The sequence below is a fragment of the Rattus norvegicus genome, chromosome 10, assembly GCF_036323735.1.
Source record: "Rattus norvegicus strain BN/NHsdMcwi chromosome 10, GRCr8, whole genome shotgun sequence".
Classification (NCBI taxonomy): domain Eukaryota; kingdom Metazoa; phylum Chordata; class Mammalia; order Rodentia; family Muridae; genus Rattus; species Rattus norvegicus.
The window spans coordinates 53,947,548-53,961,657 of record NC_086028.1 but is presented as its reverse complement, the minus strand read 5'-3'; the positions used below and the strand labels follow the sequence as shown (position 1 = coordinate 53,961,657).

General features: G+C 44.0%; 1 protein-coding gene across 7 annotated transcripts in view; it reads right to left on the bottom strand.

The window, feature by feature from the left end:
• The window catches only part of Myh10 (myosin heavy chain 10), a 132,078-nt gene that overhangs the window by 62,375 nt on the left and 55,593 nt on the right, over positions 1–14,110 (bottom strand). For 4 of the 7 annotated variants that reach the window (XM_063269926.1, XM_063269928.1, NM_031520.2 and 1 more), the window contains exons 5-6: positions 12,199–12,301; positions 5,803–5,895 (exon numbers count right to left, since the gene is read on the bottom strand). In XM_063269926.1, coding sequence (XP_063125996.1) covers positions 5,803–5,895; positions 12,199–12,301 — 196 coding nt within the window. Of the gene's footprint in view, positions 1–5,802; positions 5,896–11,615; positions 11,646–12,198; positions 12,302–14,110 lie in introns of all 7 variants that reach the window. The other 3 variants (XM_017597544.3, XM_063269927.1, XM_063269925.1) reach the window with 1 other exon arrangement.

Genomic DNA, 14,110 nt, shown 5'->3' with positions numbered 1-14,110 from the left:
AACAGATTTTCGAGTGATCTGTCTGCAGCTTCAAGCCACCATGTTAAATTGAAGTCCTGTCTCAAAGTTGCATTGTGAGAGAGCCATTGTCCATAAATTGCCTCCATCTGGGATGCATTTTGCCTCCCATAAACAGTAAGGGACTAACTGTGGATGATTATTTTCATAAGGGCAATGCTCTCCTGAAGAATCCCTTAACACAAAGCACATGCCAGCATCTTTAGAAGAAAAGATATCTTCAGGAAATTAGCTGGCTATATTAGATCAAAGAAACAACTGAATAGCTTCTACAGCTCAGAGCTGTGAGCACGCGGCTTGTAAACAGGTACTGCATAGAATCTCACTGTACATACAACTCATCTTTTACTATCGAGTCACTTTCAGGATGACACCAATGCTAACCCAAGGCCTGTCCCATCCATGGAGCCAAATGTCTCCCACATAACTCCAACCCACACTCCTAAAACGGGAACACACGCACTGCTGGGGTGTGCAACAGAGTGAACAACTGCAGGACATGGCGTGTCCCAAGAATCCAAGAATCCTGATGTTTAAACCAAAAGAAGGCAAGTCCTTTGGGGCAGGACTCTAGTTTGCCCAACGGGGCATTCCCCAGGCCTAGAGTGCAAATGGTATTTAGGAGTATTTTGCTGAAATGGATCCTATTAAATAAATACATCTTCTTACATTGTGAGGCACAGTGCCAGAACCAAGTACACAGTGGGGGACAAGGCAGACGAAGTCCCCACTGGCTGACCTCAGGGGAGAGATGACAATCAAAGTAACTGCTATAAGAAGAAGACTCGTGCAGCCACTGACTGGCATAAGCTGTGAACAGGAATAACAGAACTTCCTCCAATGGATGGCATTCAGACGGCTGGGGAGCAGAGAGAAATGTGGCCATATTTCAGATACACCTAGGAGATAGGCCAATAGAAAAACTCTGAATTCTTAGGGATTTTGCCTTCCCAGGCTTTTTCTGTTTTCATTTTGCTTTAATAAGCTTGTATAGCTTTTTGGTTCAATTTATTGATATAAAAACATAATGGAACAAATTATGAAAGAAGAAAATTTCCATTTAGAATATGCTAAACCTTAGAGATCTATAAGACACTCACAGAGACTCTGGTTGAGCAGGAGAATAGCTTGGCAAAGAAGAGATGCTAATAATTAACTGACTGCACAATAAACCAACACGCAAATCTAAATTACGGCAGTCATCATCAGTGGGTGCTGCCAGGACCCAAAGGCAACAGCACAGAAGGCAGGGAAAGGAACCAGAACTGAGCAGTGCTCAGTGAACGTAAGTACATAATTGTTGTTTAAGAAAACACTAACATCAAGACCCCTGTTTGCTGCTGTGGGGAAGTGGACTGTGAAAGGTCCTCGGTTGAGCTAAACGCTTTGAAGCCGCAGAGACCCTGAAGGGAGGGTAGGAGTTTTGCCTGCTTCGTGGACCAGGCCCATGTCACTAGACTAGAAGACCCCCATATATTTGTGGCCACCAGTCATGTAAAGGCAACGCCACAAGCCCCTCCACGTGTAGATGAGGCATCCCTAACATCTCAGACCAAGACAATAGGAAAAGAGACCTGTGGTCAAGTAGGCTCAAGACAGAGATCTCCATGCTAATGAGGTACCTAGGAGCCTGGAGGGCTTAGCCAATAAGCCTTCCTTTCCAAACATTCCTCTCTGCTAAAGGTATTAAATCTCAGGCCCACTGTGAGAAGTGGGGTATGGTTTTATGCATCCACTTTCTACCATGGCAATAAGTGATTTGGAATCATGGACTGTCTCTTTTCATTGGGATCTGCCGTGGGGGAGCCATGGAGAGGGCTTTCACCTACAGAGCCGCTGGCTGTCTAATCTCCCACAGAAGAAGGCCTTTCCGTACTCCCAGTCACAACCGCCACCTCAAGTGAAGGACAATACCCATGGGACCAGTGGAATCTCCCCCACCCTACATCCTGGACTAGATCCAGGCCTCGGGCCCAGACTCAGTTTTCAGCTCTTCCTTGACTTCCAGCACACCTGGGTATCCAAAAGCCTGGGAACTCCACAGCCTCAGCCTCTCCCCAGCCAGCTCTGGCTGTCCCAGGTCTCAGACCAGCCTTTCCCACCCCCCAAGCTGTCCTCAGCCCTACCCTACAGCCCAGCACCAGCCCAACACTGAGTGGGACAAGCAGAATCAAACTCTTGGCCTTCCCAAGTGGCCTCGCCCTGTGGCAGAGCAGATGAGAGACCCACAACCCTACACCTTTCACTAGCGGAAAGCTACTAAACCACTTCTCAGAAACAAAGCAAATGAACAAAGAAATCCCCAGTACTGTACAAAAGTGAAAAATTGAAAAAATCCCTTTACTTTTTGAAAGAGAGGTACAGCTAAGAATATCGTCTTAATCACTCAGGCAGGAACTTGTAGGCAAGGACTGAGGCAGAGACCATGGAGGAACGCTGATTACTGGCTTGTTCAGCCTGTTTCCTTATACACACCAAATCCACCTTCAAAGGGCATGACACCACTCACGGTGGGTTGGGCCTGCCCACAGCAATCATTAATCAAGAAAATGCCCACAGGACAATCTATAAGAAGCAATCCCTCTTTCCCAACCCAGGTGACACTGTGTCCAACCATCAAAAACCAGCCAGCCTGCTCATGCACTCTGTAAACAGACTGCAGAAGTGTTGGTTTAGTTCGAGTTCTAATTTGAGTGTATAGTCAAGAGCATAATTTTGCAACTGCAGCATAACTGTCATCTGGAACCAGGTGGTTCTGTTGTGGGAACTGCACTGTGTATTATAGGATGCTTAGCAGCACCGCTGACCTCTACCCAACAGATACCAGCAGCATATCAATACCCTTCTCTTGGAGAGCCCCCAATTAAAAATTAGTAAGAGGGGCCAGATGTGGTGGCACATGCCTTTATTCCCAGCACTTGAGAGGCAGAAGCAGGGGGATCTCTGAGGTTGAGGACAGCCTGTCTACAGAGTGAGTAGGGCTACATGCAGAGAAACCTTGTCTCAAAACACAAACTAAAACCCAACAAATTAACATTTAAAAATAAATAAAATTGAAAAAGGAGTGATGTCAATTATACATCAGGGCCATATGTCAACAATGGAGATCCTCTAAGGATTTGGGGTAGCCAGAGATTGACAGCTGGGCCCATGAAAGACATTTTTTGTGAGTCGTTTTCTCTCTTGGATCATTTCTGTGGGAAAACAGCAGCCATGCAGGCAGCTCCAAAGAAGCTCAGCTGCTCAGGCTGGGGTCTTACCACAGCTGATGGAGGCTAGACCTTCCTGTCAAAAGTTGCCTGCATAAGCCTGGAGAAAGAGCCTCTATCCTGGCAGGCCTTCCCACCACAACAACACTAACCAGCTTCCTAACCACAACTTCTCAGGAGTCACTGAACAAGTAAGTACTACCCAGCTGAGCTCTGACGGAAGTTTCAACACCCAGAGATTATAAAGAAATGTTTCCATCGGTATCTTCTGGGGTCATTGCAATAAGCAACCAAACACAAAAGGGAGTGAAGACACGCCCTGGCAGGGGTGGAGCCTTATCATTTACTAACAGCATCACTACTGTTTACCACCAACAGGCACGATCTAGTGGCAACTTTTCTTTTCTAGGTAAAAATAAGACTACTGTGTATTACAGTTTCTCCTGAAGTTAAACTGTGATTAGGGGCAGGCTGTGTGTGTGTGTGTGTGTGTGTGTGTGTGTGTGTGTGTGTGTGTGTGTAGGGGGAGTCCAAAAAGATGGGTAGCTGGATGTATGTGGTAAAATAAAGGATTTTCCATGAAGCTGTACTTAAAAACCTTCATGGAAAAAAAAAAAAAAAAAAAAAAAAACAGTCACATACCAAAACTGGGAGCTCACCACTTCTGTCATCGCACAAAACACAGGGCTTTTCAGAAAGAGAATTTAAGATTCAACTATGGCACAGGCTCAATGTGGATGGCCCAAGGAAGGACGGGCCTCTAGTTCAAGTCTCACCAGGTCATTTCTGGCAGGCACAGACATCCCTCCACAACCACGGGGATTCTCACTCCACTTTGGACAAACAATTACTTTGGACAAAAAATTCGAAGGGAATTACTAAATAAACTTTGAAAATGTTCAAAAAGCAAATCTTCAAATGTTTCTTTCTAGGAGCAAACAATATTCCAAATAGATCACTATTTCCTAATAACTCTCTGGGGCTGAGACTGTGGTGCAGCCCCAGCATTTTAGGACATATTTAGAGGAGAGGACCTTTAAAATGATAACTAAGTGAAATGGGCCTTAATCAACAGACAGGTGTCCTCATACAAAGAGGAGATAGACACAGGGATAGAGAGAGAGAGAGAGATCTGGAGAGAAAATGGCTGTCTGTATGACAAGGAGGAGAGAAATCTTACAGAAAACCAAACCTGCTGGTGTCTTAATCTCTAACTTTCAACCTCCATAAGAACACATCTCTGTTGTGTAACCTACAGTTAGAGGCCTGTGTTTACTAGGTTAGGCCTTGGTGACAACTGAATCTGGTCCCTTTCATTAGTCACAAAAAACCACGCCACCAAAAAATGTACGTGCACCCCACAATTTTACACTCAATTTTAAATTTTTAAAAGCATGTAACAATGATACTATGTTTTCCAAAATGAAAGAATGTTTGGAATTAAAATGCTTCTTATCCTGGTGTCCCACTCTCACCAATACTTCAGGAGGGAAAATAGTCAAATTTGAACAATTTAGTAAGAAATATTTGAACAGTAACATTTTTTGGTTAATAGAAAAAAAAATTCTCTTAGTCAAGCTGAGGGGAAAGAAAAGCTATCAAGGAACTGGTGTGGTTGAATAGTTAAAAAAACAAGCTGTAAGCCAGGCTGTGCGCTCCTTTGATCCCAGGGCTCAGGAAGCAGAGGCAGAAAAAAAAATCTCTTGAGTTTGAGGCCAGCCTGGTCTACAGTGCAAGTCCCAGGGCAGCCAGGGCTACAAGAAAGGCCATGTCTCAAAAAAACAAAGAAAGTTAAGTTGTAAACAGAAGTCCTACTAGTGAGACGCATCCTGCCCACCTCCCATAGAAACAGCAAGTTATAAGAAGGACAACTCATTACATGGAAATCAGCTGTGTTATCGTACTCACTGACTTGCTAAGTACTCAACACACACACTATTCATCTTAGTTAGGGCTACCATGGCTGTGATGAAGCACCATGACCAAAAGCAGTTTGGGAAGGAAAGGGGTTACTGTGTCACAGTTCATTGAGGGAAGCCAGAGCAGGGACTCAAGCAGGGCAGGAACCTGGAGGCAGGAGCTGATGCTGAGGCCATGGTGAGGGTGCTGCTTACATGGCTTGCTTAGCTTGCTTTCCTGTAGAACCCAGGACCATCAGCCCAGTGATGGCCTCACCCACAAAGGTTGGGTCCTCCCCCATCAATCACTAATTAAGAAAATGCCCTCCAAGCTTGTCAACAGCACAACTGAATGGAGGCATTTTCTCAATTGCGGCTTCATTCTCTCAGATGATTATAGCTTATATCAAGTTGATATAAAACTAGCCAGCACCCTGCTACCTATGCCAATCCCATAATAGAATGACTGACAAAGATAAAGAGATATGCAGAGTGTGGGCATGCAGCTATGTTTCCATATACAAACATGCAAAATGAAACACAATTACAATCACCAGAAGTATCACCACATCTATTAACCAGCCTTTCTAGAAAGAAAAAACAACTCAGTTGCTCAAGTCAGTAGACATTTCATGAGAAATCTGAAGACGCCCAAGTGTTTGGGCTTTTCAACTTACAAAGCGAGATGAGTTATCATTTTTCACAGTCTTCGCATTTCCAAATGATTCCAGAATTGGATTTGCTTGTAAAAGCTGCCGTTCAAGTTCCCCCTAAAAGACATCACACACACACACACACATAAATAAAAACAGACATATGTTAATCTCCTCTTTACTTCGTTCTCAGGGTGAAAAACACACCCTCACCCCACCACCACTTTCATCCTGCTGCCCGCCATCAGTGCCATCTGCTGGCTTCTATTCCTGCTTATGATAATGGCTTCTGCTGAAAGAAAAAAAAAAAGCAAACAGCTTCCAGAGAGGGGTCAGGAGAAGAAAATATCTTGCTGGACAGATAACAATTTAAACGAGGCAGAAAAGAAAACATGGCAAATGGTTCCCATGAAGTGAAATCAAGTGTAACGCTCGGCCTAAGAACACATTACTGCGGCTGTTGTTTTTGTTCTGCTTTGGATGAAGGATTTAAGATGGCCGACTGAATAATTTCCACCACATTGCCATCCTCTCAAATGCTTTCACACAGCGTGGACACAGTGATGGACAACCGCTCCACCTCCACGTCAGAGGCTGGCAAAGACGGCAAGGCACTCACTTCACCAAGAAGTAGAACACTTGGCAGAAAGTATGCTTTAGCCAATCTTTGTATGCAAATTAGGCTACAGGCAGATCTCACAAATGAGAGGTGTTAAGTGCATGAAGCCCAACAGAGAGCTGCACAAAAGCTGATGCCCGGCCTGGCCAAGAAAAACATTAGAAACTGATGTTGTGTTTGGGGACTGCAATTTCAGAATTATCTTTTATGATCTAAATAAATCTGTCTCCCTTTCCCAATCTTATCCCTGTACTTTGAATTGCCCATAATATTCTAGACCTAAAAATAAATAAATAGAAACCAATAGCAAAAAAACAAAACAAACAAACAAAAAAAACCAAACCAAAACAAAACCCCCCCAAAAAAACAAAAAAAAAAAACAAACAAACCATGTTGGGTTTGTAAATTAGTGGTCATCAAGCAATGCATGACAAGTGCCACTATCATATCTCAAAACAGGAACAAATGCACGCTGTGGTATTACCTCACTGTTCATGGGTCTAGGGCATCAACAAAGCCAACTGAAGACCTCATAGTTTCCGCCTCCTCCTGGTGGGGACTCTGTGATGTGATGAAGTGTGAAGAGCAGGGCAGTGTTCCCAAGGCACCCACAAAACATGGGGGTATGCGCCTGATGTCTATCTGGGCAGCCCAGATTCTCACAGGCCTTAAACCACAGTCTACCACTTTTCTCAGCTGAACACAGTCAAGGACTGCTCCTGGTAATTCACTGCCTAGTATCACCTGACTTTCTGGGCATTAGGTAAGATGCCCAGGGCACTCTCTACAGTGATTCTCAGTTTAAAACTGTTTTATGGAAATCTCTGTATATTGTATGCTAACAATTTCCCTTTTTCTTTCCTTCCTTCCTTCCTTCCTTTTCTTTGGCTCCTTTGAGACAGGGTCTGATTGTGTAGGCCTGGCTGTCCTTGAACTCCCTATGAAGACCAGGCAGGCTCACGGGGATCCACCTGCCTCAGCCTCCTGACTGCTGGGATTGAAGGCCTGTGTCACCACTCCTAGCCACGAACTTTTCTTAAAGATGTTTGGAATCCTGAACTAAATTAGATTACTGAGAGCTATTATTACTAAAGTCTGGAAGGAGTTGGGATGTAGCTCAGAGGCAGAATGCTTGCCTGGCATGTGCAAGGTCATGGATTCAATCCCTAACACTGCAGGGTTGGGGGAGGACAGGGGAGACTGTGAGCTGTCACTTCCATCAACATGTTTGTGACTGAGACCTTGCAATGCTTGTAGCACACTAATTCTGCACTCGTTGTATGACCCTCCAAAGGCCCCTTCTTGTCTTTGCTATTCAATTCAGTTTGTGGGGTCGAAATGCAGAAATTGTCAGGGAAACTAATGCTGTGGTAAGTGCTTGCCTACACGAAACAGAGATCTGAAATACAGACTCCTTAAAATCACACACCATCCTTCCAAATCATAAGATCGACAATCTCTTTTAAGGTGTCTTCTTAATTTAGAGGGGAGGCAAGTACAACACCCCTGGTTTCCCGTCCCTGGGCATGGCAACAGGGATTCTTTGGGTCACATTTATTTCACCGATTCCTTTCCCTATCTCAGTCAGTATCAGGTCAAAATGACACAGGCAAATGTTTGAGCAGATATATAATAAGTCCTAAAACATTCTAGCAGTGCCTGGGAAGGGAGTGGGGATGACCCAAAGGCAGCCCTGAGATCTGGGCTGCAGCTTCAAAGTCACCGTGCAGACTAGCATTCTGTGTCACTGCTGTTGACTTTACTAATGGGTGTCATGGGATTGTTCCTCTCCTAAAACATTGAGACATCAGAAAGATCAAGAAAGATCTTACGCAAAGTTAAATATCTTAAAACTACTATCACAGTCATAATTAAGAAATTATGTTTTGGTTGTGAGCCTAGCCTTTAACGGCTGAGCCATCTCTCCAGCCCAAGAAATTATGTAAATGGTATTTTTATCTCTAAAAACTACCAGGGAACAATGACAAGTGTTGTCCCCACTAGAGCTAGGCAAGCACTCATCTTTGCTTCTATTCTAGATAACAACTTATGTTCTCTACGGATGTGGTGGGGAAACATTATTTAAATCATTTACAAAATTCTAAGTATTTAGTTAGTGTTATAAGGCTTTCCAATCATGGGTGACAATTATTTTCTTGAGTTATTCTACAATGTACAGCAGAGTCTTGGTAGAAGATGAGGTGTGGGACAGGATCCACTGCACTTTGCAGGGTCAAGTGCAAGTGCTCCATGAAAGCAGAAAATCAGATTCCAATTTCAGACAGCAGGGTCTGGTTTCCCTATCTGCTATGTCATCTTTGCCTCCGTTCAAGGCAGTTTTGGCCGCTGAGGAAAGACAGTATCATCTGAAGAAGGAAGGCTGAGAGGCAGGTGCAGCAGCTTGAAGGCATTACTCCAAGTGGAGGGAAAGTTTGAGAAATTAGTCATTTCCAAATCTATTCTCAAGTGCTCCATACTGAGGCTTGGGGCAGCAATGGACACGGCGAGGCCTCTGAAGGCCCTGTCAGGAGAAACCCACAGTGGTGTTGTGTTGCAGCTGCCTGGTGGGTGGCTCCGAGGGCGTAAAGCCAAATATAACTTTCAATTATGTTATAAAACACATCTGAAAGTCCACAGATAAGTCTTTGCTTGAAGTTTACTTTTGTAACTTGAATTTGAAAACCAGTGTTTCTTTTATTTGTTCATATTTTCAAGGAGGCTATAAAAGACCAGCTGCACCGCCTGGGTGGTTATACTAAAGGGCAGACGTCGCCAAGGGTGGATTAGGATGCAGAAACTCGGGCATGGCTCTGCTGTTTTCACGTGACCCAGCTCTAGGTGTGTGCTCGAGAGCAGTCAACCAGCGTCCCTACAGAACAAGTGCCTAAATGTTCTAAATGGCCCAAACTAGAAGTGACCCAATGCCTGCCGGCTTCTGAGTGGACACTGAAATGGGCCATATTTAATTCAGCAGAATTTTCTTAGGCCATGACAAAAGAACGTTGTACTTCTAATGATACAATGTAGGCTGAACCTCAAAAACATCATCTTAGTGAAAGAAAACAGCCAGAAAACATTTTTCATCCATTTCTCATCCGTATACAATATCCAGAACAGGCACTTTCTGTAGGGGACAGAAAGTGGACTTGTGGTTACCAGCACAGGAGGAAACGGGAGGTGACAACCAGGGGACAGTGGGGTTTCTTGTAGGGAGGCAAAAACTGCAACTGTCCTACACTTGTGCTGATGCTGCACTGAGTGGCTGTGACATGAGCACACAGCTGTACGTGTAAACGGGCACACTGTGCAGCACGAACTGTATTGCAATATTTGACCAACAAAGTTCAACGCTTATGTGGAATAAAGGAGAGAGGGAGGAAAAACAATGAAACTAAAACAAATAGTGACTTTGCAAGGTCAGTCCTCTGTAGGCTCTGCACCCCCAAATTCAACTAAAAATGAAATGAAAATATTTTAGGGGAGAGTAGCAGCTATCTGTACTGTCTCACACAGCAGTTATTGTAGCAGACACTACACTCTAGTGTGACTTATACCACACAAGAGGACTGCACAGGTTCCATTTTATGCATGGCACCTGAGCATCTGAGGCTTTTGTCAGCGGAGGAGGGTAAGAGGAGAGGCCTCGAGCCAATCTCACCAGGGCACCAAGGGATTACTTTATAAGCTCATATTCTTCAGGGTGTTGGAGAGCAACTAAGAACCAATACTTATATATTTTTAAACACATCACAGATACTAGCAACTTGGGTAAGGTAGCAATGAATGTGGGAAGGCAGCCTTGGGGCTGTGCACACAGACAGCACATGCAGAGACGTGCAACCCAGCAGGGACAGCATAGCTCAAAGCAGCAGCCTCTGCCTTTGGGAGAACTTGCTTCCAGGGATGGACTAGAACTCCTGAGACATCCAAGTGTGGCATGCTACTCACATACAACTGGGATGCCCAGTAGTTTAACACAACATGGGGACGAAGTGTAAATAGCAATGGCTCCTGTGTTTCAGAGAATGAGGAAAATTTAACTCCTTATCTTGCTTATTTAATGCTATCTCAGGCTCCGCGCAGATTAAAAGGTCGTAGAGTGCACCGTGAATGCACAAAGAAAAGCTGGTTTCTTGTCTGTGTTGTCCTTCTTCAGCTACCAAAAAGTCTTTACATATCCCATAGCATGACAATGACAATTCTTTCGGTAACCTTTCCAAGCTATACTGCTGACCTGGACAGCAGGAAGTCAGGAAGAACATCACAGGCCTCCACAGGCAAACAGAGCTCGAGATGACCTTGAGCTCTCACCTTGAATGCTAAGAAAGATACTTGAGAGTCTCTGTCCCTGTGATAGCTTTTCTGTATAATCTTCTCTACGTGTATTAATAAATCAGGGGGTTGGGGATTTAGCTCAGTGGTAGAGCACTTGCCTAGCAAGCACAAGGCCCTGGGTTCGGTCCCCAGCTCCGAAAAAAAAAAAGAAAAAAGAAAAAAAAAATCAGCCATGACTCAAAAGTACTGCTTCTTGCTTTAGATTAACAACATTGTTGTGCTTGGGGAAAACACATCAAAAACCATTGCTGTGCCATGGCGAGGATCATGTTCAGAGCCATGCCCTGCTCCTCCAGGACTCCTGGGAAGCAGGGAATAGAATCCAGCTCTGGTTTGTGGTTTGTTCAATGTTGGGAATTCTGGGGTTAAAAGGTAGCCCAGCACAAAGAAAATTCTAATTTATTGGGAATATTAAATACAACAAGGAAGCCTTTGGGCTAAAACACACACAGACATAAATTATACGATGCCATAAAAACTTAACAGGTGGGAAATGTAGTGTCCCCAACTTTCAAGGTTCTATCCCAAATTTAAAATGTAATGTACAGCACAAAACCAAGTTTTCATGTGCTTGTAGTAAGATAATTCCACCTAAGATGATAGATGAAATCATCTTAAGTTTAAAGACTCATAAACATGCATTTCAATGTCACGGTAAGAGGGGAACTGCTCGGATTTATCTAGAACACAAGTAGGAAGCACAAGCGCATGCTGCTTCGCGTGAAAGAGTGAGATGCCAGCGACACATTTTCAACGTCAACTCTCATTTTAGAACAGATTCCGCTCAGAGCCAAGAGTGCTACTTGTTTCTAGGAGAGGCTCTATCCAAAGACAGAATCAGTGCAGGCACTCAAGACTGAGAAGCACAAAGAAAGTCACTTGCCTGGGGTTTCACTGGCTTAGGCGATTCCTGCTGCTCATTACAAACAGATAAGCAGACATTAGCACAAAGCACCAAGTCGGCGGGCAGCGGGAGCAGGTTTGGCTGGCACACGCAGGCTTACCAAAACTACAGCAACATTTCAAAAATGAGAGGCTCACTGACGCCCATATTTTGTGTTTTTATCTTTTTATCATCCATGGATTCCTTCCACAGACCCCGCCCCCCCAACCCTGAGCAGCTATAGGCAGCAGCCATAGGTACTCTGTAATCTGGAAAGAACCACTAGAATTATTTACAGACAAATGTTTGGTTGACATACATAAATCTTCACAGGCATTGCTCATTAATTTATAAATTGGGCTTCAAGCCACAGCCATAATTCCCATTTGCCTTGTGAGAAAGCCTAGTTAGATTTCCTTGTATTGTGCCTGGCTCTTCCTGAATGAAGGAAGAGGGAGGCGGCTGGGGGTGACCAGGGAGCTGCTTGCCAGAGCAGTGTATGGAGCAGCTGCGCTTTCCTGGTTTGTCTCTGATATTATACTAGGATGAAATGCAGACAAAGAGCAACAAAGCAAAGACTTACAGGAATATTGTGGTCCTTTCTTCCTTTGTGTGAAGAAGCAACGTGGGCAAGGTACTGAATGACTTTCTTTGTATTTTCTGTCTTCCCGGCACCTGATTCACCCCTAAAAGAAATCGCAACACCAGCTACTTTAAAAAGGGAGCTGGGCAATGTGTTCCAAAATTACAACTGATACATGAAACTGAACAGAATAAGATTTAGGGAAAGAAAAAAAGAGAAAGAGGAGAAAACTTACAGGTAACAGTAGTAACAGACAAAAAAAATGTATTATTGTTTTTAAATTATCAACTCTTAGAAACCTCGTTATCACCACTGAACCACCTTGGAAATCATTTTCTTCTTATAATGCACTAAAAATATACATAAAAAATGAGCTCTGGATTGCGAAGGAGAATTGATTTTCACACCTATTTTTCACTCTCCCACCATTTCAATGAGCACATTTTCATGTGTGCTTGCTTTTTGTGGTTTTAAAACAGAGTCTCCTAATGTAGCCAAGGCTGGCTGGCCTAGAACTTACAATGAGACTAGTATTTTGAAATCACAGTGATCCTCTTGCTTCAGCCTCCCAAGTGCTGGGATTAAAGGCTTAAGCCACCATGCCTAAGAAAATTATTTTTTAATAATTAAAAATAATTTAATGATAATAATATGGGCATGGCAGCACACACCTTTAGTTGTGGCACTCAGGAGGCAGAGGCTCTAAGGCTCTCAGATCTCTAAGGCTAGCCTGGTCTACAAAGTGAAGTCCAAGACAGTCAGGGCTACACAGAGAAACCCTATCTTGAAAAAATAAAGGGGGTGGGGGATATTAAACAAAACCAAATAAATAGTCATTGGTAGTACTGGTGAGAAAACATAGGCACATAGCCAAAACACAATTTTCTCTTCTAGGGGTAAGAGCTTCCATGAGCAAAGAGAAATGTACTTGAATTGTCATGGAAAAAAAGAAGCAAACAACCTCATTAAGTGCATCAGAAAGCCCCAGTAGCACTGACAGAAGCCAACACTTCACTGTAGACGCAGTCTGACGATCTGACACCAGGGAGGCCTGCTGGGCACTGGTGCTCATCTCCGAAGCACGGAGCCATCCCAGGGCTGAGCCCATGGTGCACCTGGAGAAAACCTTCCCACTAGTACTGGTCTCACACACAGGGCTCCTGATCCCATGACCTCATGGACTGGTTCTTGTCTGACCCCACGTAACCTCCCATAGTATGAACTAAGCTTGACATACAGTGAAAGAACCCTCTGTGTCCTCAGGGACACCCGGGTTCTCACTCCTCTGCTCAGAATAGTTCAAGTTTCCAGAAAACAAGCAATGGTTTACTCTTTTAATAATCACATATATTAAAATGTTATATATAAAGTATACCTTTATAAATTACATATACAAGATCATATATAAATATATATTTGAACTACAGAAGAAATTGTAGATGCAGTTCACCCGCACCCAAGTACAGTCTCTCAGTGCTTTGTCTTGCCACTCTGCTCTCCAGGGAATCCTGACTCCTCTCTGGAGTTAATACTTAGACTGCATTGTTTTAACTGCCCACTCTTCAAGTCTCCAGCAAGTCTCTGCAGCAGGTTAACCTCAGTCTCAACACGGGACAGCGGGGCAGAGGGATCCTACTGACCAGCTTCAGGGACTGGAGTAGTAAACCATCTCTGAGCTGCAGTATCCCAACTGGAAAATGTAGGCAAGGGATCTGCTCCCTTCCAGTTCCCAAGACTGCTGATCCTAGACAAAACCCAAATCACTTACAGTCACACCTCATGCTTGCTAACTGTGAGGGCTCATCTCGGGTGTCAACCTGACTCCATATATCCGGAGTCAACTAAACCCAAGCAGCTTGATCACACTTGTGGGGGAGTTTTCTTGAGTGGATTATTTGAGGTGGGAGACCCA